Source organism: Rhea pennata, chromosome Z (assembly GCF_028389875.1).
Source record: "Rhea pennata isolate bPtePen1 chromosome Z, bPtePen1.pri, whole genome shotgun sequence".
Taxonomy (NCBI): domain Eukaryota; kingdom Metazoa; phylum Chordata; class Aves; order Rheiformes; family Rheidae; genus Rhea; species Rhea pennata.
The window spans coordinates 9,093,418-9,119,788 of NC_084702.1; the positions used below are offsets into that span (position 1 = coordinate 9,093,418).

A 26,371-nucleotide genomic window follows, 5' to 3' on the forward strand; every position below is an offset into this window, starting at 1 on the left:
GTGTTAATGAGTTATTTTTAAGTACCGACAGAAATTTATGAAGCTGTCACAAAAAAAAGGCAGTGTTTATAACAAGCAGTAGATAGCCTGCAGTTAGAAGTACAAGAGGCAGGGTGCAGAGAATACTCAGAGCTGTGATATTGTCACAGTGGCAGCTACAAGATCAGTCACCTAAGCTTTTTAGTTACATTACAATAAGTTGGGTTGTGAACGCTTAATAGCAGTCAGCATACTCTGCTAAAATAGAGCTTCTAGCAGCATTTCCCTCGATAAGGGTATATTGGGTAAGTGTCTAAAGTTACAGAAAGCAATTTCAAGAGCAAAGTCTAAGGCTCAAAGGAAAGCAGATTTTGTTCCAGCTGTGTATAGATAAGCACACCAAGCATAAGTGTCTCCTGCTTTTAAAAGTATGAGGAAGGGTAGCCCAACTTCAGAGAGCAGATTTGCCATTAAGATTTAAGTTGCTGTCAGGTCTCTTGTAGCATTTTTAGCTCAGGTCAGTTATGTTCTTCAGGGGCAGTTTTTCCAGAATTGCCACAGATTGTCCCAAGATTTCTTTTGGCCAGTCTAAACTATTTGCCTCACATCTGCTGCTTTTTTGACCTGGTCACAACCCCTCCACTGACTGCTTAAATCTATGCTTAAAAGGTTTCATGAAGTCTTCAAAACACTTGCTGAAAGTGACGAGGGGAAACTCCATGTCCTGAGGGTTGTATATGAGGTTTGGAAAAATCATCCACAGGTAAGAGGGTGTAATGTCTCCCAAAATATCATGCTAAGTAAAAAAGAAAAAAAAGAAATCAATTTGCTTTTTGTACTTTAAAAATACATTCACTGTTCTCTGCTCTCATTTGAAGGAGAATTCAGATTGTATTTACTTTTGTTAACAGTGCCAAAAATGAAGACTGTGCATAAAATATATTCTTCATCAGTGAGGCCTTTTTTCCCCTCAAAGTTTAGTGTAGGAGAGCAAAGGCTGTCATTGTAAATCTTGGCTTTGAGCTATATTTGACTTAGAGAAATTTCTGCTAAAAACCTGTTCCTGTTCAGAACTGGAATACTAGAACAGTTCTTTTCATCTTCCAAGAGGTAGATACTGTAACACAAAAATAGACTAAATTCTTATAAATGAAGAAATTTCATTGAATTGAGGGTGTGTGTGCCTGTTCTCAATTGTTAGTGAAAGCCATGCAATAAACAGCAAAGACTGTTGGAGTTCTGCATGGGCAGAGTAGGTAGACCTGCAGTTTCTAACTGTTCAGAACAGATCAGTCTGACAGTGTAGTGGTTAAGTTAATTCTTGAGCCAGAGGAAATAATACCCTGAAAGACCTATGAAAAATGCCTTGGTTGTTTAAGCTGTTCAGTTTCTTCACAGTGGTTATTGCTTCCCTCAGCTGTCATTCTTCTATAAATGGAGATGCATAAGAAACTTGCACTGAATTTACTTACATTAATTACTTTTAGTATCTCTCACTGGTGTGTTTGTGTTGCACATTCTTGTGTTTGAAAGTGAACTGTACTTCAAAGCTGCATAAGCTACTCTTCCAGATGTGATCTCTCTGAGAAAAATGGATAATTCTTGCAATCTTTGCTTCTGAACCTAGTAACCTATTGTTACTAAAGGGAAAAATTTAGTACTCTAAAGTCAGGAAGGTTTTTCTGGGTGCCTAAAATAAAGTAACATCTTTTACAGGTATTTCTGAAATAGAATGTAAAGAAAAAAAAAAAAAGTGAAGAAAAAAAGAAACTTCCCAAGTACTGATCTTCAAAATGTTACAGTCTGACTTAATTTTTGCTTTGTCATTTAACTGGATCAGAAAAAAATTCCATATTAGAACATAATATCTATATATTCTTCCTCTTCACTTCTTTATGACCAAAATGAGATGGAGGTTTCAAAGCCAGACTGAACAGTCATGTTAGATTTTAATGAGCATACAGAAATTACATTAAAAATGTCAAATAGTAAATTTTGAAAGATCTGTTGTTTAGCTTGCTTGTGGAACTTAAATTTTCAATTCCTGCATGTACAGCTTTCAGCTTTATGGTTCTGATCAAGCACTTTATTTTCCTTGAGTTCACAGTCTCTCTGGCACACAGAAGAGATGGTATGTGGACAGCAGGACATCTGCCCAGAGTCTGTTTTCATATGGTTACACGTACTTCAGTGCCTATGATATAAAGCCTACCTTATAGATGGGAACATGTCTTAGGCTGATTCAGAGTATCAGCAGTATTTGCAAGGCATCTAGTGCTACTGAGTGAACCCTACTGCAGAGAATGATTTAGCAATAGGAGTCAGTGGTTTCCTGGACCAATTTAGTAAGGTTGTGGTGATGATTTCATAAAGAGAAACCTTTACATTGAGATGGAATGTTTTCCCAAAATCCTAGGCCTGGGTTACACAGAAGATCAGACTGAGTAATCAGAAATTTCTTCGCATGCAGGAAGACAAATAGGGTATAGGATGCTATCCTAGGGCTTGAAAGATGAGTCCTGCATCTTCTGTATGATTCATTCAGTTACTTCAATTTTCTTCTTTTAAAGGAGCTTTGTTACTCATCCTTGTTGGAGAATGGGTGGTTGCGAGGATAAATACATTAGATTGCAGTTCTTTGATATTGTGACATTCGGGCAAATGAGTAACTAAGATTAATCCTTTATTCTGAATAGCTTGGAACTGTTTTAGACAGTAATTGATTTCTGCAGTTATCTGCTTGATGCTCGCGAACCTCCCATGGTTATGGCAAGGCCTGTAGTAAGTACTTCCATTGACTGCATAGTGATGGTTATGTCCTAAAATGAAGAAATCCTGCAAAGAGCTTACTGTCATACTTGAAGACTCTTGCAGTGCAAGAGGAGTAGGCTAGTAGTTACTCTTGTTTTGTGAATATGTAAGAGGGATTCGATTCTGGTTCAATTCTCTGATACTGGTATCAGATAATCAAACAGGCTTATTTCAGTTATGCCTAATTTCAAACTTCATCTGTATCTTTGAATTTGAGAGTGGTGGAAATCAATACAGTAGTGAAGAGTGATCCATCACTCATGAAAAGTAAAGGAGATTGTTGAACAAAATGTGAATGCATGCTTTATATAATTAATACAGCTCCCCGAATTTGAGCAGGTTCGAGCTAAACTAACTAGATGTCTGCTTTGCTCATTCAGATGACTAACAGAGAGTTGCATTGGATGATCTTTGGTTGTATCTAAGGCTAAAGTACTTATAAGATTGCATGTTGCAGCAAGGCTTTTTCTTATTTTGATGGAAATGTCCATCTCTTCTTTCCTAAAATCCAGATGATTGCTGTGCTTGTTGACAAGATGATTCGGACACAAATCGTTGATTGTGCTGCAGTAGCAAACTGGATCTTTTCTTCAGAGCTTGCACATGATTTTACTAGGTAATATGTATGAACCTTAGGGGTTTTTTTTGTCTGTAAATTTTATTTTAAGTAGCTAGTATGTGGTTTCTTCTGTGAAAGCTAAGTAGTGGAAGAGAAGAGTACAATTAATCTTTTGTGTCTTCTACAAAATAGTACTTCAGCATTTTGCTGTCTCAATTGGGGTATGAATTTTTAGGGTAATGAGAGAATTTTATTAACATGCCATTTTGCAGGTAGCTTTGAACACTGGAAACTGTTTCTAGTTCCAAGGACTATTAGTCTGTATTGCATAGCTGCTAGTTAGCTTAGTGAAGTCTTGGTTTGTGGTTAGGGTATGTATCTTGGGAGTATTCTCAATACACTACTCACTGAAGTGGGAGAAATTTAGTCAAAAAGGTCAGTTTCATGCTGGCAGTGTTGCAGAATGTGTACGCAATAAAATGCTAGCTTGAAAATTTAGTGCAAAAAAAGAAAAGAAATGGCTATTAAGCTTTCTTACATCGCAAGTATGCTTTTGTTTTTGTTTTTGTTTTGGTTTTTTTTGTTTTTTTTTTTTTTTTTTTTTGAATGCTCGCTCCAGGAAATACACAATAATCGGGAAGTTTTGTAAATTCCTTCAGATGCATTTTTCTGTAAGAAAACACATTTTTAATACATTGCAGTGAAAAATCATGCTGTTATGGTGATTTGAATAAAAAGAATTTAAAGAGGTTAAATGGTAGAGTCCTGGCATCTTGGAACGGTGTATAACTTACTGTTCTGAGTTTTGTTTTTCCTAGGTTTTATATTTGGGAAATCTTACATTCCACAATTCGTAAAATGAACAAGCATGTTCTGAAGATTCACAAAGAACTGGAGGAGACTAAGGCAAGATTGGCACGGCAGCACAAAAGAGTGAGCAATCTGTTTGTAACTTTTAATATTTCAGGCTCTAGTTGTGCGATCAGACACAGTTCTGGGAAAGAACCAAATAAAGTGTGCTTCTCAGGAAGCATGTCTGCAGACTTGTGGTCATCTTGTAGCACTAAAAAGAAAAACTGGATGCATGTTCTCCATATACCTTTCTAAAAGCTGCTAAAGTCCAAAAAATCAGTCAGATCTTTAAAGGAATTCAGATGTTCTTGCTGTGTTCAAGCTTTTTTTCTCAGAAGTTTCTATTACAATATAAGCATGTATTCTGCATACTAACTTTCATTCTAGTTACCTTACTAGATAATAGTAGACAGGATTACAGTTTACTTGCAAGTTTATGGTGAGTGCTTTTAAATAGCACTCTTTTAGATTCTGTGAGAAGTTCATGGAAACAGTGATTTGTTGAAAAGTTAACAGCCGACACTGTTCTTACAGATGTTGTTGTATTCTGACATCCTTCATACGTTTTTTAAATACTTTTGCATGATACGGATTATTATATATCACAAAGTGATATACAGTGAAGTAACTGTCAAGCCACCACTGATGTGTTGTGTTGTCCCAAGTGGGAGAGTAAAATGTTGTGTGGGTTGTCTCTTTTGGGGCAGCTGTAGAGGGTGGGATCTAAGGAAGCATTGCCGAATGCAGTAGTTAACCCTGATAGAATGAAGCCAATTTATAAATACGTTGTGGTTTGCAGAGAGGAGAGAATGCCTTTGTTCGTGTATAGTCAGCAAGTATGATTACCTGCACAAAACTCTTAGCTATTTTTAAAACACTTGCCTAAGTTAATGTCTGAATTTGGCACAGCATGGCATGCCAGCAGGTAGAGGTGGTGGGTTTTCTGGGTTTTGGGGGTTTTGTGTTTTTGAAAGAACCTGTACAAGTCACTATTTCCTATGAATATCCTGAGAGATCTCTTAAGACCTAACAGGTGCCAATGTGCCTAGCTCCTTCATCTTGTTTTCTTTATTCCCGGCAACAGCCATCATAGTTACTTGCATCCTCAGTCTGCATTGATCAGCAGTTGATAAATGCCCATGATTATTGATGATCTGGATGCAGTCATTGAGGCAAAGAGCTTTTCTGGCACCTCTGAACAAATACAACAGTGTTTTAATTGCAGTACCTGTATCTTGCTGCAGCTCTTCAGTTCAGAATATTTTAAATGAATGATATGCCATAAAAAGACATTTGTATGCAACAGTGAGTAGTTCTGCAGGCTGGGGCTGTGTAGCATCACTGTTCCTCTTTAAGGAAGTAAACTATCAAATTTTTATGCACCCATAGAGTGCATTGTTGTATTACTGGATGAATTCAAGGTTTGTGTGCTTTCTTTTAGGGCTAACTGGTCCTTTAGCATTTTAAGTCTAGGAAACCTGTGTAGACAGGGAACAATAAGTTCCTACAGAGAATAAAATTAAACTCAGTTGCTTTTCTAAGCCCTTTTTATTAGCATTGCACTAATTCAGAGCTGCACAGAATCTTTGGATTGCTAGTTTGGTTTGTATGCAGTAGCCAAGTTAACATATAGCCCTGTATATTTTACAAGTTGCACACACATTTTACAAATATTTGAACTCTTTAGCTGTTAATTTGTAGGTATTTTTGCATAGAAATTCCAAGTAACTGAAGCAGTATCTGTGGTGAATATACCTTAAGCCATCAGATTGTGCCTTTCATACTGTATCCCATTTAATCCTGTTTCGGACAACTTTGAGATGCAGGTCTGATACTGTTCAATTAATCAAAGACAATGACAAAAGAGTATTTTGCTCACTATAGAGTTGGCTGCCACCGTGTCCCTTTATAGTTTGAGAGCATCTCCTTTGATCTTGAGCATAGACAGTCCCATTTAACACACTGGGATACAATCTCTTGTCTTCCTTTTGTGGCAACACGCCATGTCCATCTGAGCTATAGCATAGTGTTCTTTTTTGAATCCTAAAATTTTAGAACTATGATTGAATGAATGATCTGCCCTGTAGAAGGGGACAAAGCTTAAGACATTTGTGACATTCATGTGTTTTTGTTTGTTCTCTCTCTCTTTTTAAAGCTATGATGCTAATGATGAGAACAACAGGCTTATTACTTCATGCTGTGTCTCCCCTAAATAAAATTCTTGTAAATTTTTGAGCTTGCTCTGTTTCCTATGATGTTGTGCTTTTTCAAGCCTTTCCCATACAGGTGTTACATTAAGTTGAGAGGCTTAACCTGAATCTTTTTCCTTTCAAATTTGCCTCCTGAATCATACTCAAAATAAACATCCTTCAAAGTAGTACTTTCCAAGCCACAGAGCAGCTTCAGTTGCCCTACAGACCTTCTCACAAGAGGAACTAATGAGCATTAAGATCTCCACAGGTTAGCCAGGTTGCTACGTAGTCATGTGTTATTTCACTTACAGCGAGATAGCGATGATGATGATGATGATGATGACCGAAGTAGTGATCGGGAAGACGGACCACTAGAAGAGCAGATAGAGCGCTTGCAGGAGAAAGTCGAGTCAGCCCAGAGCGAGCAGAAGAATCTTTTTCTTGTCATATTTCAGGTAACAATGGGTGAGGTCTTGTCGCACCTGTAGGTTTTACTGTATATGTAAGCTTACAATGTCATTTGTATCTCAGGAATCATCTTCAGACAAGGATGTGGTAAAGAGTGAATAGGTTTATTGTGGGAAAGAGTCAGTTCAAGTGACCCCTCAGAAAGGACTGCCAGTCACCCTAGAACAGGATTTGTTCAGTTACAGTGCAGGGGAGTTCTCTGCTAGCACTGTTATTGAACAAGCAGAAGGTAATTTGACTGTAAGTGGTTACTACATTCAGTGTCCTCCCTCTAAGTGCAGTAATTATTCTGACATTACTGTTCAAAGTTTCTATCCCTTGCATTATCTTGTCTGAGATTAGGAACCTGTTCTTGTTTGACAAAAACTAAATCAATGTTTTTCCTATTCTTCTGCAGCGCTTCATTATGTTGTTAACTGAGCACTTGGTGCGATGTGAAACTGGTGGAATTGATGTATTTACACCTTGGTACAAGAGTTGTATAGAGAGATTGCAGCAAATCTTCCTACAGGTAATTTTCATTTCTCTGTTTAGAAGGCTCTGTACCTGTGTTGGATGGAAAAGCTTTTGTAGCTTGAGAGCCAGGCACCCCATGAGAACAGCGGTGGATGGCAGCACTTCTCAGAAGACTAATGTGCGGGTTAGGCATACCTCTTGGGTCCTGTCCTTGTCTCTGCTGTAGACTCAGAGTGACTGGTCCTCAGTTACTTCCTATGCTACAGATATCCATCAAAAAGATACTGAGATGTTTATAAATTCAGTTGAGCTCAACTTAACTGTGTATTACAGCATAAGTCAAAGTCTTGAGCAAACAAGAATATTAAAATAGATGCCTCCTGTCTTCCTTTTAAAAGCTTTTAATGCATCTTATTAAACTTTAGTTTGGAATTCTTGGTTTTATATTAAACCTGATAACAAGTGCAGGTGATTGGCTGAAAGTGACAGAATACTAGACAGTTACAGATGTGGGAACTTAAGTTATGTTGAAGGATGGAAGACTGCATGGGAGTGGTGGTGTAATGGTTACATGGGGTAAGCTTTTCCCTAGTTATAGAGGTTACTTTAAAGCAAATGTCATGAGTTTCCTCATGATATCTGTGCAATTGCCTCTCTGCGTGGCATCCTGTACACAATTCAGGATAAGGAGTGAACAGCCACAGGGAGCACAACACTCTCAAACGAGGATTTCAACACACTTCCTTTCTGCAATTGGTATTGGCTCCAGGTCACGCTTTCTTGTCAGTGGCTGATGTGTTGTGGAAGTGAGATGCGCTTGTCAGTTTTGTTGAGAACATTTGACCTGTGATACTTACCTGTCTTGACTTCTGTGCTTGTTTTTTGCATTAAGTTGAATGAAAACACCAAAATGTTACTCCCTCCCCCCCTTTTTTTTCCTCTTTTAATCTACCAGCATCACCAGATAATCCAACAGTACATGGTGACCCTGGAGAATCTCCTGTTTACAGCTGAACTGGACCATCACATACTGGCTGTGTTTCAGCAATTCTGTGCTCTGCAGGCTTGAAGATTGTTCATGTGCAGAGACTTGTCTGCAGGACTTTAATGAATATATTTTTTTTTTATGGGAAGACTTGACCTGGGGAAGGAAGAAACTTTTTCATTAAAACTGGCTTTCTTGTGTTCCTGTATAGAACAATGCAGTACTCTAACCAACAGCAACTCTGTAAACATTGTAAGCCTTATTAGCTATGACTGATAGAGGATTGACATGAAGTAATGTGTGAATTCTTTTAATCTGTCCTTTTATTTGGTTTGAATCTTGCATTCATGATAGTATTTTTTGTTGTTTTTCCCCACTGTTTATATAAAAATAAAAAATAGGCAAAAAAATCGTATAGAATTTGTTACCTCTGCCTGCCCCTTAAAGCAAAGGAACTACAGAAATTTGAAACAGATCATAGTGTTTTATAAGTGTAAAGGGAAATGCACCTTTCTATGAGCAGTGTGATAAGTTCTCTGTAGTATGGCACAGGAGAAGTGTCTTAACTTTGGGCATGTGAAACACTGAGTAAAGCTTTCAAAGTAGCATAGATCATATGGGTTTGTTTATTGCCAAACCAACTAGATTTTCATTTTGAAAGAACATGGATGTAATACAATATGTTTTTTTTTTTTTTTTAATGTATTGTCTGGTGTCTTATTACAGTAACTGTAAACAACCCATAAAGGAACTTCATAAACCTCTAAAACCAAAATGCGAGCCTTTATGCAGCATGGTCAAAAAATAATGACCTATCTAACAGTAGTCCTAATTGGTAGAGATGGGGCAAAACTTCTATTTTGGTACTGCAAACCATACCTAGGTGTTGGCAGATCCAGCCTCAAGTACTGCGGGTGAGGGAAGGGCAACACGTAGCCTGTTTTATTTCAGCCTCTAACTATGTGGGCTGTTGAGCTTGCAGTGGTTCGGACCTACAGGTCTGCAGTGATAGCAGAAATTTTTCTGGCACTGATGTGGATAAACCAATTGTCCTTTGTATGTGGATTAGTAATAACTGCTTCATGGTATTTGCATCTGCTACTATTTCCTGTCCTTTAGTCTTTAAAATGTGAAGAGAGCATGAGGCTCCCCTGTCTCTGAAAAGCACTGTAGCACTGAATTAAGTGTTACCTTACTGGAGACTTGGACTGGGGTGAGACATAACCTGAAAATGGAATAGCCTTAGTTTGAGTTATGCAAATAACACTTCTGTAAGAAAAGAAAAAGGAATGGTCTGTATCATGGCAAGCAGGGATGCGTGGCAGAGCAAAGACATTGCTTCAGGCATTCAACTCTGTATGGTGACATTTCTGTGTGGTACACAGAAGCTGTTTACGGTCTATTCATTTTTGTAGATGAATGTTTGAAAATTTTCACACACTGAAAATGATGAACTTTGATTCAGTTCCTGTACAAATTATTTTTCAAATACTATACCTAGTAATAAATTCCATCCCTACATTAAGCAATTGACCTCTTAATCAAGCATAGAGGGGCAAAAAAAAATTTCTACTGTTAGTGTTGACATAACTTGTTGTGCAGCCTGTAACATTTGAATATATCCTTGTAGACTTGATTCTGTTACTTTTGCTTTCTCTGCTTATCCTCTGTGATTTGACAAATCCTTCCATTCTTTTAGGGTCTGCCTTTTACATATTTACATATTTGTAAATTTGCTTTATGCAGGGTTATGCACAGAGGTCTTCAGATAGCCTTTTTTTTTTTTTTTTTTTGTAACATTTAATGCTGTATAGAAGTTTTAATAGGGGTCATAGCCTTTTTTTTCTTCACTGGGTTGGATCAACAAGGAATTCTGACTTTGGGTATGAATCTGACTGACTTGAATGTGTTTTCTGTAAAATTGATAATGCACCAAAACTTACAGAACTTTGACTTCTTCTGAGCCTTTAATATACTTGACAAATACTGAGGCTGGGGATACAGCAGCAACTACCTGAGCACAGACAACATAATCCTATGATTTAAAACTAAGCTATTTTCTTTCAAAAATGAGTTAAGATGAGGAGTGTGGGCTTTGATTACATATCCTTACTCTGTTAGAAAGTATCCCCTCTTTGGAGGTAGCATGGCACCTGATTGATGGGGAAACTGGTTGGATCTGTAGGAGAAAGATGTTTGTGTAGTGGTACAAGCCATTAACTGGCCAAAGTTGAAACTGCTGCAGCATGAGGTGCTGGATAGTGTAAAGATGCTGTAGAAATGTGATGTGGCTGGAAAAAATGCACAATTAATTAAAATTAAGACAAAAAAATAAATGAAGGTGAAGCAGGTTACTATTGGGAGTGTTTGTCCTAACTAGTTACTGGGGCCAGCGAAGCAAAGCAGTCGTGCCAGGGTTATCCTGCTGTTGAAGGCCATGCGGACGGGCTGCACTTCCCTGGGATGCAGGTACGCTGGTGGGCTAGCTCCCAAGCCGTCCATGCACCATGAGCCAGTTGAACCTGCTCCCTGGCTCCGCACGCCCAAGCCGTGTCAGCATGCACACTGCCATGTGGTGGGAAAGAGCTCTGCTGCTGTGGCAGCTCTTCCACTCCCTGCTGCTCCTGCGTTATGGGCTGTGCTGCTGCATCCCTGCAGCAGGCAGCAGCCAAGAGCTTTTGCTAAGGGATGGCTGCTCCTGCAGCCACCCCCTAGGTAAGCGGTGTGGCAGCCAGGGTGAGGGGGGAGGAGATGGGGGGCCCACACCCACACGTTGCCCTCTGCCTAGGCTGATCTGACGCTGCTGTAGTTGCACAGGCCTTTATCCAGTCTGGCTTTTCTCCAGGCTCCAGGAGTCCACATGATGCAGGGCCCTCGGCTGGCAGGCAGAGCCCTGTCCTTTGTCCAGAAACGACGGACAGCATAAGGCTTGAGTGCTCATGAGATCATCCACAAACTGCTTCCGCAGCAGGATCTCTTTAGCACTCTGTGACGGAGCAGTGGTCCATGGGCAGAACCATCAGCAGGTTCCCCAGCTGGACCTGTTCTCTCCCACTGTAATGCACGTAAGTCTCAGTGCACTTCACTGTGATCCGTACAATGCAGAACAAACACGTTAACAGCTGAAAAAAGTTTAGCATTTTCTACACCCATTCCACAGTCATATCTAAGAGCAGGAAAATTTGGAACATTTCAAAATTTGAATTTGCAATCAAAAAAGTAGGTATTTGTCCATTGTTTGAAAAATCATCTTACGTACCAAATGGTAAATGAGCAAAGGTAAATTTTATTACAGGTCACCTTGCTTTCTGTTCCAAAATGAAGGCCTGTCTGCTGTGCCATATGGAAGATGCCACGACCATGGCTGTCAAATCTTCTCTTGCAGTGTGCTTCTTCCAGTAATATTCTGCTAGTCTCAATTTTGGTTCCAAGCACTCTGAAGTCTAGAACATGCATATCCAAGTGTATGCAAGCAGCGACATGGTGTCATCATTAACATGCCTTAGCCTAACCTTGCTGCTTTCCTGCAGGAGAGATTTCTCCTTCCCCTAGTGGAGCCTTCCTTTTATTGGATTTAGGTCTCAAAATCAAAGCAGGAGAATCTATGCATCATGCATGAGAGCAGGCGCATCTTCAGATAATTCACTTCTGCCAGCCTGCCACAACTACTAGTAACTGCCCAGACAACTCACACCTGGGACAAGACGAGGAGACTTCCTTCCCCTCCGCTGCCAGCATGGTGATTTACCTCCTTTGATTTCTTCATCATGTAGAACAGAATGACACCACTTTCTTTAGGCCATAAGATACCAGCTTATTCGAAAAGTTGAGAAGGCTTATGCTACATTCCTAAGATTTATTTTGAAGAGCCAGAGCTTATTTTTCCTACATGAAACTTCTTAAAAGTGATGAACACAACCTTTGGCAACAGCTTGTTCACAATCAGATTTTATTTGAGCTTAATACAGAATACCATTAAAAAGACACTTAATGAAATTTTTAAAAGCATGATACTACATCTTCTCGTAAGTTAATTCATGGCCACATACAGTACATATCTTTTTATACATATCATCTTCAATGTTTTCTTCTGGTCCATATTCATGTTCATGCACACTAGCTTCTTTCTTCCACAAACTACTCCTCACTGCACGGCGGAGTTCTGAAAAACATAAAAAGGTTTTTTGAAGTTTCTGAAGTGTCAGTTTTTAAAAATCAAGCCAATCACCTCTGCAACAATTACAGATGGCAATTCGCTTACTGCTCATCTTCTGTAAGTTTTGGGAAGAATGTGCTATCCCCAGAACACATTCTGATTTTCCTTGTAGAGTCTTAACCTCACCTTGTTCATATTATTTTAATTGACAGGAAATTCACTGTCACAACACTTCACAGGATTTCATCTGAAGTATGAGCTGCTCACTGCCTGTTTACAGAATGTCATTCAAAAGGTACCTAGAGCATCAACTGGAATTAGGAGCAAAAACTAGACCCAAATTTTGCAGACTACCTCTTTTTTTTTTTCTTTTTTTTTTTTTTTTTTTACACAATCATGAACAGTAATTTTTTCTTTCAGGGCAGAGTATGCCTCCCAAATGACTGAAAGTTCCCAGCAACCTTTATGCCCAATCCTGTCAGTTACTCTCCCAGCAACAGCAGTGAAGTCACACTAGATTTTCAACTAGGCACAGGCTGGCAAGTAAGTTGGATGCATTTTCAGGAACCTCGAAGCAAGTGGCAAGTAAACAAAAGAGCAAAAGGTGGTAGCATTTTCAGCCACGTCATTCATGCTGGAAATATTTGGTTATGTTAAGGCCTGTACCTGCACTTAACTCAAGTTCTGCAGTGACCCACGCAGCCCGCATCTCAGCTAAGGCCTGCTTTGAGTGTTCTCGAGCACAGAACACTGATGCTGTTAAGAGGCAATTTGCTCTGTCTCAGGATCTGCCTCCTCTGCATAACAGTGTTCCAGCCAGCCGGGGCCTTCTGGCTCTGGCAATAAAAACCTGAACTCAGGGATGGATGCTAGGGCATAGGCAACACTGATAGCAAGGAATTTCTTGGAGAAAAGCGAACACAACACCTTTTTAAAGTGACTAGCATGTTTGTGCTTCAAGTCTTTCTCAAGAGTTCTACCCATTAAATACTCCCTTAAATAGTTACCAGAAAACCCCGGAAATAATGACTAGTAAAAAGAGCAGCAGGGACTACTCTTAACACCATGGTGGGAAAGCCATTTTCTACCTTCTTTTACAGTGACTCCACCTGAACTAACTGTATATATGACAGAATTATAACGCAGAATTATAATGCATCTTCTCTTGAAGTCCGTAAGAGTAATTAAGAAAGGCAAACATGGCACATTCTGGGTGTAATTATGGAGTAATAATAAGAGTAAAAATACATAAGCAGTAATAATAAAAATAGAGAAACGTAATCAAGTGTCATAATTCGTTTCTGTTGCTTACAAGATTTCCATAGGATAGTATGATAATTCAGGCTGGAAGAGACCTCAGGTCTTTAGTCCAATCCTCTGCTCAAAACTGGGTCAGCTATGAGGTCAGACCAGGTTGCTCCAGGCTTTGCCCAGTCAGGCCTTGAAAACCTCCATCTTGCCATACTGAAAATTTTGTTTTCTATCTATGTTAATCAGATGCAGAAACAAATCTGAACATAGATGGACACTGTTTTGCATACTGCAATATTCAAGCTAAACTGTTTACCTTTAACTTTCTTGTCAAATTTCTTCTGTTTCATCTTCTCTCTGTTGTCACGACGGAGTTCCTTTGCTTCTTGCAGTGATTCTTCATTACCCCACACTTCAAGAGAACGCTTGATTACCTACAGGATGGATATAAATGTATTTCTTCCTCTACTGAAGTGATAAAATAAGCTACGCTAACTCACGTACAAAATAAATCAACCCTATCAAGAATCTTGCTTCTAACTCCCATCTCTGCCTCTCTGCTCTCAACTTGCAAACAATGCATGTTCCTTCCACAGTGAAAGATCATTTTTTTTCATCAGCTAAACATAATTTACTCATTAAAATCAAACCCTAATTTTGTGCACATTCAACTACAGAGACATTCCTACAAAGCAGCAAAGGAGAGATGACAGAGTCTTGGGAAATCTCACTGCAATTCCCGTGAGAACAGAGCAGGGGATGAGGCCACAAGCCACAGCTCAAAAGGGCTACACGCAGCAGCAGCCACACACTTCAGTTTAGCACTGAAAGAATACTGACTTCATGACCATATACTTGTGTGAACAGGTGAAATGACTGAGGTTTTGGGTCACAAAAGCCTTCAAAATCCTCTCAAACACGGATATTTTCATGACTTGCCCACAGCTATTTTTTATTACTAAGAAAATGTATGCAGCTAGTAACAACTAGAAGTCTATTATCTGAAAAGAACAATGTACTTCGCTCTGCTCCAGTGATTCAGAACTCAGAACCAAAACGATACATTTTGTTTACCAGTCAAAGTCGCATGAAGGTAAGAAGAGGTCTTAAAATGCTAACAGTTTCTATACCTGTAGCTTTAAATAAAGTTTCATGTCACCCCACCGTGAATTATGAGGGTTTTTCTTCAAAATAAATCTGAGCACTGGTTCTCTCTTGTCTAAGTCACAGTCTTTAAGAAGATACTCTTCTTTTGCTTCTGTCCTTGTTATAAGCTTATGTTTATCTTCAGCATCTCTGGAACATGTAAAATAATAGTGAGAAAGCTGCACCTGAAAGCCATGTATTATTAGCACTTAAGTCCCCAGCACTTTTCTTAAAATTCCTGAAATATTGGCAGCCTTTATCCTCTCAGTTCTCAAGCAACTTTATGAATTCAAACCAACTTCAGTTCCAGGGTAAAAGTCAGAAAATCTTCCCAACTGAGCAAATACTCAGGCTCAATTCTCTCAACTCTCACACTTTATGAGAATCACTTTTGTGTTTCTAAAAGGGCTTTCCTTCTCTTCATCTTTGCTTTCTTATAAGAGAAGAAAACTGAAACTTAAGAGAGATTATGAATAATTTTAGCCTATTCATTCAACTCAGATATGATTCAGAGGATGAAAGTATAGGCTGTCACATGGTCCAGAGAAAAGGAGTGTGTAAAGCGGGACAAGTCAGATCACCGAGTGACACTCCCTAGTTTCCAGATCTCAGAAACAAATTAACTACTCAGAGCACTTGTTTCTAAATGCCCACAGTGCAGGAATAAAGGAGTAGTAGTAAAAGAAATAACTTAAACACAAAGATACTGTAACTTTTATCAGACCTAACACAAGAAAAACTTTGCATAACCACAGCAGTGTTATCACTAAATGAAACAAAAACTAGATTTGTTATTCTGTATACCTGTATCACCTGAACTGCTTAAACTGAAATAATCTGTCAAATACTAAACACTGGCAACTGTCATCCAAGAAGTACTGCTGTATATATACCTCCACTGAAATTCAAAGTTAATAATTAAAGCTTAGGCATACAGCATTCTCTAAATATTCAGTTACAAGAGCTACCAGGTCTGAATGGAAACCACTTTGTAAAGCCCCTAAGTCCTCTCCTTGCACTGTTTTTCACCCCTCTTGCTTTCAAGAGGCAGCACTTTTTCTTTAAAGACTATGAATTCCTTAAATCATATGCACACCTGACACTCCATGCAGTTACCTGGGAACCTCCTACCATAGCAACAAAATTCTAGCTGTGTTTTTTTTCATCCATCCATCCATTCATTCTTTCTTACGCTTACAGGCAGTTGGCTGCTTCCAAGTTTGTTTCAACGCCCTGGTGATCCTGATGGCTTTTACAATATTTTCTCTCAGTTAAAGACAGAGATCGTAGAGACTGCCATCCCCCGAGGCTGAACTCCTGCCCACCCTGTGGTTCAACCGCGTTCAAGGCCTCTGGTCACCTCCTGTGGGGAGTCTACTCATCTGGCTGCCATCCGCCAGGCCCACCTGCTCTCACCCAAGTACTAACTAGATGTTATTCAGGTTAATTCACTATGACAGCAAATATTCTCAGAAGATGTAATGTTAGTGACAACCAAACTGGCTTTATTTTTAAAAATAGATGTTCTTTGTTATATGGTTAAATCAATGCCATTTTTTCAAACATTCGTAATCTGCAATTAGGAAATAATTTCCATAGAAATGCTGATTTAAAAAACAAAAACAAAAAAAAAAAAACAACAACAACAAAAAAAAACCTTTAACTTATCTCAAAGCACTCTATCTCCAGAATATTATGCAAGTACCTACTGGTGCTTTTTCTCCTCAGATACACTTACTAAACAATGCTTCTATTCTTCACTTCCATAATGGAAGATATAAAGGTATGAGACAACTTCCATTTGCTTTTCCATTACCTTATTGAAAGATAGCCCTTTGCTGACAGCCTTCTCGTAGAAAATTTGTAATTAATTAAATTCTAGCTATCAACCTTTACATAAAATATAGCTTTCCTCTCCTATTTGTAATACCTGCAATTATCACACGTTGCCCAATCAAAGTGCTGCATAAGGTAGGAATCCATGAATTCTTTGCCACAGTCTTCACAGATGAGATAGTCAAACTCTAGTACAGGTGCTAATGGAAAGAAAGATTTTTTTTTTTAAAGGAATTACCATGTTAAAGTAAATATTTGGAGTTGGTATTACAGGCAGTTTTACTAAAATTTACATTACAGTTTTTATAATGTTCATTACAGACTAAGTTCACTCCTCCAAGAAAAGTTTTCCAGAAAGATAAAATACAAATTCAAAACCTATATCCAGCAATTCCATCTTTGTTGGCAGATCTCTGCTCTTGCTTGAAGAGTTCACTGTATTAAGTATTGGATTACAGCATTCAAAAGCACAGATTTGTTTCAACTTAGCAATCGTTTAAGAAAAGAAAAAAGAACCCTCCACATTTCCCACTAAGTGCTTCATATCCCCTCCTATAGCTTCCTCCCTTCTGGCCATCCAAAGCATCTCCTGATGTACAGAAGACATACAGTCAGAAATGGGAGAAAACAGAGAAGGGGATGCAGTTAAAAGAAAGTGGCTGAAGCAGGAAGCAGTACAGAAGCTGCACTGGCACCATAGTCCTATCAGCTCTGCTCCATTTTTTTCCTATTTCAGCCACACCTGTCTCTCCAAGAAAGTGCTCAACAGAGGCTTGCAGCAGATGGCAAAGCTCTTGTCCATCCCAGGTGGCAGAAATGGAGGTGGACGGCCAGAGAGCTGCTAGGAGTGGAATGGGGATGGAGCTCCACTACAATCCTCTCCCCAAGCCCTCTCAGCACTGCTCCAAGCCCAGGCTCATCCTGGTCCCGGCCATCACTGCTGACCACATCCACGCTGGGTAGATCACCTCCAGTACGTTCTCCATCTGCTTATGTTCCATGGGACACCGAGAACCACCGATTTAGCTATCAAAAACATTCGTTTAACAACAACAGTATGCTCCTAGTAGGATATTAACTTTTTTACAGTTTCACCAGCTGCAAATGAGATAGCAAGATAGAACATTAACAGTATCTGAAACATAAAACTAATTATTGACATGCAACATCATACATTTTTGATTGTGTGCGCATTTATAGCAGATTGAATCTAGCAGAGATGATATTTTATCCCAATTTGAAGTTTTACTTGGAAATCTCAGTACTTCACATAGCCATGCTCTTACATCACACTTTGTATTTTATGGCACTACTTCCAAACATGCAGACATTTTATTAAGACAATGACATTATGAATTACACAGCAAAAACATTCGCAGTGCAAATGATCTCAGACTTACTTAATTTATTATTAAACAGTAGCCCCTCAAAAGCAGAAAGGCTGATAGTTGCTTATACTCTTAATGAAATCTGGTGGCGATTTCTAACAAAGAGGTACACTGCACCAACAGCCCTGCAGCTGATTCAGAGCAGAACAAAGCAAGACAAAGACAATCCCAGGGAAGAAAATGCATCTATTTTGAGATTCTTACTTCTCCATTTGCTTTGGGGAGGAAGAACATCATGAGACAATATGCTGAAATCCCCCACCAAACAAATCAGCAACTTGGCGTCAATATGTATTAGAATGATAAAAGCTGACACTGCAGCACTGCTCCCACCTTGGCATAAAGGGTATCAGACTCTGAATTTCCAGGGCTGGTGAACCCACGCTGATTTAACACTCACTATGGCCTTGTGGGTTCAAATTCCCCAAAGAAAGAACAGAGCGGCATTTACTGGGGAAGGGAGACACTGCCACATTCAAGAGCACTGACCGTGTCCCACTTCCTTTGCTTACAGTTCTTCGTTTTTCATCGCCCCTGATTTGCCAGTTGCTTTGTTACTGAAAGAGTCACGCACGCCTGAAATTCTGCATACCCAGAAACATGCCTTAAGCATATTAAATTTAAACAAAAAAAATAATAGTGGTTAAAAAAAGGGGAAAAAAAGAAAGGGAGGGGAAAAGGGGAAAAAAAAGGGCACGCCGCTCCCTCGGCCCAGCCCGGGCTCAGTGTCGCCCCCGCGCCTTCCTGCCCGCTCCCCGCCAACCGCGCGCCCGCGGCGCCGCCTCCCGGCGCCCGCGCCGCGCCGCTCCCCCGCGCCGCCCTCGCGCCTTTACCGGGGGGGTGCACGATCCTGGCGGCGGCCGACTCTTCCCCCGCCTCGCCACCGTCCTCCTCCTCCTCCGCGTCCTCCTCCTCCAGGAAGAAGCCCCCTCCCGTGTCCACGACCTTGGGGGGGGCCTTCACCCGCACGCCGCCTGCGGAGACAAATGGCAGCGGCCGCCTCAGCGCCGCCCGCGCCGCCGCCAGGGGGCGCGCGCGCCGCCCCGCGGCGCCAGGCGGGGGCCGCCGCGCGCCAGAGCCGCCCCCCCCCCCCCCGCAGCGAGAGAGAGAGGGGGAGGGGCCCCTCGCGCGCCGCCGCCGCCGCGGCGCCCCCTCCCCCCCTCGCGCCCAACGGCCGCGCGGCGCCCCCTCCCCCCCCCACCGCCGCCTCGCTCGCTGCCGCCCGCCGCCCCCCGGGGAAGGGGAGCGCGGCCCGGCGCGGCGATCAGACCTGCGGCAGGGTAGGGCCGCGCCGCCAGCCGCGCCTGCCGCAGTGCCAGCGCCCGCTGCCGGTTCCGCTCCATCTTCGCCAGCGCCGCCGCCGAGAGGGGCGGCCTCTCGCCCGCCGCCGCCGCCGAGGCCTCGCTCTCGCCGGCCGGCGTTGGGGCCGGGGCCGGGGCCGGGGCCGGGGCCGGGGCCGCGCCCGCCATGGCGGCGGCGGGGCCGCCGGAGCCCGCAAATCCCCCCCGCTCCGGCAGCGGCGGCTCGCCCTTCCCTTCGCCGAGCCGCCGCCGCAGTGCGCCTGCGCACCACGGCAGGCGGGGGAGGGGGCGAAAGGGGCGAGGCCCGCGCGCAGGCGCGCAGCGTCCGCTCCGCCGGGCCGCTGGCCCCGCCCCGCCGCCGCCGCCGCCGCGCGGGGGGCGCCGGGAAGCGCGAGGGGGGAGGGCGCCGGGGGGGGAAGGGGCGGCGGCGGGGCCCGCGGGGTGCCCCGCGGCCTGTGGCGGCGGCGGCGCCCCGTTGGGGCCGGCGGCGCCGTTTCCCAGCTCTGAGCGCCGTTTCCCAGCGCCTCCCCCCGCCTTCCCCGCTCGGTTTGGGCGCGGAGCCAGGCAGTAAGCCATGAGGCTGCGAGGGCAGGAATGCAACAGCCCTGCAGCGCGCGCGGCCACCCCCTCCCCCCCTTTTTGTCCGTTAAACGTACCTCGCCCCTCACGCCCGAGGACGGGCGTGCGGCGCACTCAGAGGCGCCCTGCCCACTGCTCCCGAAACATTTTCTGCCCCGGGCCCTCCGTGGCCGTGCGGAGGTCCCGGGGTGCCCCCTCCCCACGGCTGACTCGCCCTTTTCCCCGCCTCCCGGTTCCTGCGGGGGGCGGTGGGGCCTTTCCTAGCCGGAGCAGGAGCATGGCCTGGCTGCGCAGCCACACGTCTCTCTGCTCTCGTACTTCACCCTCCCAGGGCCTGCCCGGACGTGTCGGGCTGCTGTTTCCTTTCCCGAAAAAAAAAAAAAAAAAAAGCTTTCCCGGCACCTCGAGGGCCCCGCTGATGCAAACTGCCCCCTGATTCGGGAGCGTTTTCTCTGCGAAATCTTGGCCTCTACCTCTCGTGGCTGTGGGTGGCCCACAAGGAAAAAGGAAGGAGAGCACAAGTCGCAACAGTAACGTCTGGTTACTGGTGTGATAGGGGAAAATTGCTTTATCATGCAAATATGGCTGTAAGCCACTTTCCCGTAAAGCCAGCTTAGCGCTGAGCGGCCAGTGACCCTCGCCTGCCGGCTGCGTGGTGCCTGCCCTGTCCTTGAAGCAGAGGAAATGAGAGACACGCCAGTACCGACGTGTGCTTGCCACCTCCGGACTTTACACACACCAAGACGCGTCCTCCTCCTCCCCCCAAAGGCGTTTCTCTTCCACGAAGCTAATCCGATACCTGCCAACCCTTCCCTGCTGCGCCGAAAGCCCCCCTTTCCGCCGCCCTATGCTGGCGATCCACAGCGATTACCTACACAGGCCATATTTCTGCTGGGTTGAAACACGCCGTTAGGGTTTTCTGCATGTCATCTGTTCTTTGGTATTGCTTTCAACAGCAGCCAGCAGAGTGTGCTGTGAACATGTATGAAAACAACATCCTGCTTCTGGGAATTCATACATGCCTCAACGCAGAGGGGTGGTTTTTGAAGGGCTCGAACCTTCGCCTGAGTGGCGAGTAGTTCCTCCTATCAATTAAAATATTTCTCTTATCACAGATCTTTGTACAATCCAGAAACTCTGCCCTTGAAATTAATTATGATTACCATGTCATAATAAGTGTCCATTTTCGGCAAGATCGCTTTTGTGTGAACTTGGAGAAGTGCCACAATTAACTTGTCCAAATACCCTTCACAGTCAAAGAGAAGGGCCTATAAAACAAGGTATTTAGTAGATGAAAATATAAATTGTAATGCTGACCTATTTAATGTGATTAATGGTAGATCAGGAACTTCTAGGAAAAGGCTTGTGAAATGATATGATATGAAGTTACATCTCCTTCCAACATAATTTCTTTCTCCTTTGGATTTAGGAAGTAAAACGGTTGTTGTTAAGTACATTGCAAGTAAGTACATTACAAGTAGTTGGAAGCAAAGTATTTACTAGATCGCTTGGAAGTAGAATTAGTTGCTTGAAAAGTAAGCATCATTGTGTTTGGATCCCTTATTTTCTTCTCCCCTTTTCTCACTTGTTGTTCTGTTGGAGCAGAAATTTAGGGAAGAGTGGATGTTTGAATTGTGCTTGAGGAATTAACAAATAATTTTGTGTCATTCACAAACAAAAACAGCATTAAGGTGAAGATAAGATAGGGAGCCTGTATTGGTATGTAAGGGTAGAAGAATATTATTATGCCACAAAATCAAAATTAGGATTAAAATAAAATTCAAACAAATAAGCAAAAGTGCATTCAGGGACCAGGTACTCAAAATTATCTATGGGCTCCAACTATACCGTGCAATGTGGCTAGTGTCTAACTAAATGAAACTGATTTAAAATATACATTAAGAGTGCTTTTATCAGCCTCAAGCTGACTGGGCAAACAGAGCACAATATTCTTTATTAAGTTAGCAGGGTTGAGGGTCAAATGTAAAGAACTGTGGGTAAGTAGCCAGTAAAGATTAGATGAAATTCAGGATAGATAAACATCACAAGACACAAGTGCAGAAACCTGGTCCTAACTTTACAGAAGTGATGGTGATCTCTGAACCAGCTGCAGCCATGCAGGAACGAGACTTCATGTGGGCTGTGTAAAGCCTAGCTTGGTGTGCAGTACTTGTTGAAAAAGCTGAGCAAATTATAAGGAAAGGGATAGAGAGCAGAATGGAGAACATAATTATGTCACTGCAGATCTGTAGTGAGCTCACATCATGAGCACTGTGTGCAGTTGTGTTTCCTGCCTCTCAGAAAGGATATAGGAAAACTGGAAAAGGTCCAGAGAAAAGGAACAAGGATGTACAGCAGTCTGGCCTGGCTTCCACTGATACGAACAGTTGAGGGAATTTTTGTCACTCAGAAGAGAAATGACTTGGGAAGGATATGCTTGAGGCCTATCAAACCCTGAGTGAGCCAGACAGAGTGATGGCAGTCGACTTTTCCACTTTTCCAGACTGTCTCGTGGAGTTGGTGGGAGCTGGGCTCAAAACAAAGCAGGGAAGATGGTTCTTCCTGTGGTGACACGACAGCGGATACGTGCAATGCCTTTCTACAGGACGCACTGGATACAAGATGTTTATCTGCAGTTAAGGGGAGGCTGGCCACGTATTTTGAAGAGGGATGCAGTGAGAGCTAGTGCATAAAAATCCTTCTGGGCTCAGGAAATCCCCCAACCTGAAAATAGTAGGAGGCTGGGGGAGTGTTAGAGGGGTGGTATCATATTGTTTGCCCTTTTCTTCCTCTTTCCTGTGTGTTCATCTATGGGCAGCAGAGGAACCAAGCCATTGGACTGGTGGGACTTTGCAGCTGAGGTAGTACACATCTTCCTCTTTGTTCACTGGCAATCATGCTGTAACTCATACTTAAATACTTGTAGCCGTTTAGTAACAATACACCTGTGTAATGTGGCTCTTTCAGGTTGAATTCAATGTTCATCTACAACAAGAATTACTTGCAGAGCAGTTGCTGTGCTATATATTTGTATTTTGCTTTATGATGTATTTATTTCTCTGTGTCCACAAACACAGAGACTAGCAATCTGCATTTGGTGGCTTTACAGTTTCAGATCTACAACCAAACCAGTGTTTCAAGCTCCTTAAGTTAAGAAAAAAAAAATTGTTCCACAAGAGAGAGATTTAAAAAAGTCATTTTCTATGGATTTGTCTTTTGAAGGGAGTGGCTTTGGAGAAAACTTTCTTTTCAGCTCTCTCCGCTGTGCTCCTCTCTGATAGTTCAGATTGGAGCTTGAGCTGTAGCCACATCTGAGTTCATAGTTAAAAATTGACCAGCCAAAATGCACAAACTGACTAGCGGGTTGGCTGCTGCCTCTTCACATGAATAAGACATTGTTTTTGCCCAGTGATTTCAAATGTTTTTTATGAGAGAGAACAGATAGTTGAATTACATCCTTAGGGAAGTAGGGCAAAAAATACCATGCCCTTGGGAGTGTCTTTCCATCAGGCTTTTAGTTTGATATGCTCATTTTTTTGTTTAACCTTAAATAAATAGCAAAGTATTGTTGGCTTCTTGGTGCAAAAGAATCATATGACCTATAAAAAGCAAAAGGAATTGACTTGTTAAAACCAAAAAGTTCACCTGCTTGAATTTGTATGTTTTCTTGATGAATTCACCTATGCCATAGCTCATGGATCACAGAGATAGGTGGTGAATCATCTTGTTGGACAGAATGGGACATGCAGAGTAAATTAAGTTTGTCGTCTCTCTGAGATTTTCTCATTTGCTCACCACCTGTAGGTGGGGATTTTCATAGTAATGTGACATGTCTTCATGCTTCGTTTATCATCTCCCAACTGATGTATATAGTCTTGGCCCTTGTAAAGGGCTGAATGCTCGAACAACAGATTTGAAAAGAACAAGTAGGCAAGAACTGAAGTGTAAATGTTTAAAGACAAAAATTGGCATTCTTCTCTGACAGGAGATGCTAATGCAAGCTTTTTGTTATTTTCTTGTTGCAAGAGATGACAGGATGTGAAATTACAATGTAGATCTCCCTTATTTACTAGCATTGTATGTGACTTCTGTTTTATTACTTTTATTGAATAGGATTTTAATATGTTTGCTTTTAATATCAATAGAAAACACTGGCTTCACATCTGTGAACAGAAAAATATCATGGCATGATGAAATAAAAGTTGCTTTTACGGTTATAGAGATCACCACAAAGCTGACTACACACTTTTGTTGTTGTTGGATAATCCAGAAAGAGAAATTTTGTTTCATTCTACCTGCAAAATCCTCTTTCTCTTCCGCACATAAAGAATTGGAAACTGTGGCAAAACAATGCACACACTCTGTGGCATAACAACCCTTGACTATTTGGTGATATCTTCAATGCAAAGATTAGTAAAATGTAGGAAAGCCTTTTCTTTTAATTTTTTCTTTTTTTTTCCCTCCCTGAAACTAAGGTTTCTTAGGGTTTTTTCTTTCCTCACCAGTGAACAGTAGAAGGCATATTATGGAAATGGGTTTGGAGACTTATTTCAGCTGTCACAGAGTCACAGTGTTCAACATTTTTTTCAAACATACTAGTGCTTTAATGTGTATGGATATTTACATGTCACTTAAAAAAGATATGTGAATTGACAGATTTTTTCTCCTCTTAATATTCCAATTTAGCCAATTATCTAACTCATGCAAGAGTCTTTCCTAACATTTTGTGTTCACAAAAACCTAATTTTGAATGGAATATGGAGCTAATATGTGACTTAAGCTACCTAAGAGTACAGGACAAATGATATGTGTTTCTAAGGTGTTATGACATCTACAACATTTGAACATAATCTGAATGTAACCTCTGCACATGACCAGAAAATAATTCCTGATCAGTATCTTCACTTGTTACCTGGATTCCTTCAGTTAATTTATTTTTTTTTCCTTAGTTCCTCCCCCCTCCTTAGGAGAAAAGTCGGTTCTGGTTGGCCAGAAAGAGTAATGGTGACCATAGCAATTTAACATGGAACATTAATTGACTCTTCTCTTGCAACAGGAAAAAGGGGTTCCAAGGGTTTTAATTGCCCTGATTTAATTGAAACTGTTCATGAGTGAACGGAAACTGAAAGCTTTCCTGGTGCCTCCCCTCTTTCACTCTCTTTTTTTCAGGTTTGAGACATATCCTACACTCCTCTATTACTTCCCCTTCATCTAGATCTTCCAGACTAAGCTATTCAAATCAAACCTTTGCACAGCAGCAGCAAGGTAAAGCCAGATCCTTGCAAAAAATTAGAACCCTTCTCTTCTGACTGCCTCTCTGATTTTTCCTTTCTCAACTTTCATCTCCTTTAGTTTTATTTTTGAGTTTGATTTACTCTTTTTGTCTTTCAGAATTGTTTTTCTTTGTGATTAGATACATTGAACTTTGTCATTTGCTAGAACCATGTTTCTGAAAATGGTGGTATGTCCAAATGTTGTCTACAATTTGGGAAATAATTTGAGTAAGAAAAGGCTTCTCTTCCTGGCCGTATTTGGGATCCAGTGGAACCATGCTGTACTTTTCAGAAGACTGCACTTCCTTTATTTTCCTTTAACCAGAGTTTTAATCACATCAGAGGTCAATGGTTCCTTGTTTTCAGCATCCGATTTGAATTTGGAGGCAATGAAATGGTTCACCATTTATTGAGAGCATTCTGACCTCTGTCTGCATCTGGCTCTGCCCTACTGTAGACCTGACGTGCACAGATGCCAGCCTTTTTACTGGATTCATCAGTTCATTCCTGTGCTGGAAGGAATGTGATATTTTTTCATGAATCTGAAAATATTCTGTCTTTGCAGGGCGTGTCAAAGTGCTTAGTATTAAACCTTTATGTAACAATCAGTGTCAGCTGTTGAGCTGTCAAAGTTTGGATCTATCTCAAATCACATTTTTTGCTTGTCATTTTTCTGATTTCTTTTTTTTCTAGAGATTTGCAGGAAGTTAAGAAGTTTGCACATTGTCCTAAGTTGTGTTTGAGGTAGTGTGAGTTTCTACTCTTGCTTAGCTTTTCTTATAAAGTGATAGAAACCAAAAAGTCCCAGCAACATCTCTGAGATTCATTCGGTTTTCCTTTGAGTTTAACAAAGTCTGAAATTGTATTAGTCTTCTCCAGCACCCACAGACTTGGACAGGTTAGTTGCACTAGTCACTCAATTTCCTCCCAAGCAATGTAATTTCTCATAGTACATTACATTCAAAAGCACTGCAATGTTTTATAAGTATTTCATTCTTTTCTGGATCTCCCACTCCTATTACCCATAGGAGTATGGGTACTTCTTGAACATCTTACTGTAGTAAAACATAACATCAATTTATGCCCTGGTTTCCTGATAACTTAATAACTTTTCTCTTTCACTCATTTCAGTAATTGAC

At 41.6% G+C, this 26,371-nt stretch overlaps 2 protein-coding genes across 3 annotated transcripts in view; one reads left to right on the top strand and one right to left on the bottom strand.

Moving 5' to 3' along the window:
• Positions 1-10,648, top strand: part of NCBP1 (nuclear cap binding protein subunit 1) — a 32,425-nt gene extending 21,777 nt beyond the window's left edge. Inside the window, exons 18-23 of the mRNA XM_062600118.1 lie at positions 649-742; positions 3,303-3,406; positions 4,168-4,282; positions 6,705-6,848; positions 7,259-7,372; positions 8,273-10,648. Coding sequence (XP_062456102.1) covers positions 649-742; positions 3,303-3,406; positions 4,168-4,282; positions 6,705-6,848; positions 7,259-7,372; positions 8,273-8,386 — 685 coding nt within the window. The 3' untranslated portion in view covers positions 8,387-10,648. The remainder of the gene's footprint in view (positions 1-648; positions 743-3,302; positions 3,407-4,167; positions 4,283-6,704; positions 6,849-7,258; positions 7,373-8,272) is intronic.
• Positions 10,649-12,234: 1,586 nt separating this feature from the next.
• On the bottom strand, positions 12,235-20,899 carry XPA (XPA, DNA damage recognition and repair factor). Of its 2 annotated transcripts, none has more exons than XM_062599973.1 (6): positions 20,831-20,899; positions 18,913-19,053; positions 16,786-16,891; positions 14,840-15,005; positions 14,026-14,143; positions 12,235-12,464 (listed from the first exon to the last, which is right to left on the bottom strand). In XM_062599973.1, the coding sequence occupies exons 1-6, from the start codon at positions 20,841-20,843 to the stop codon at positions 12,316-12,318; spliced, it is 693 nt and encodes a 230-aa protein (XP_062455957.1). In that variant the 5' UTR covers positions 20,844-20,899; the 3' UTR covers positions 12,235-12,315. The 2 variants fall into 2 exon arrangements, with proteins under 2 accessions (XP_062455957.1, XP_062455956.1); XM_062599972.1 differs by lacking the exon at positions 20,831-20,899 and adding an exon at positions 19,350-19,563.
• Positions 20,900-26,371: the final 5,472 nt, after the last annotated feature.

Bases quoted from the DNA above. Each gene is read 5' to 3' on its own strand.
- XPA (XM_062599972.1), bottom strand. From the start codon at position 19,548: ATGGCGGGCGCGGCCCCGGCCCCGGCCCCGGCCCCGGCCCCGGCCCCA. The intron at 19,054-19,349 runs GTCTGATCGCCG...TTGTCTCCGCAG, and splicing joins GCGGCCCTACCCTGCCGCAG to GCGGCGTGCGGGTGAAGGCC. The intron at 16,892-18,912 runs GTAAAGGCGCGA...TCTTTCCATTAG, and splicing joins CAGGATCGTGCACCCCCCCG to CACCTGTACTAGAGTTTGAC.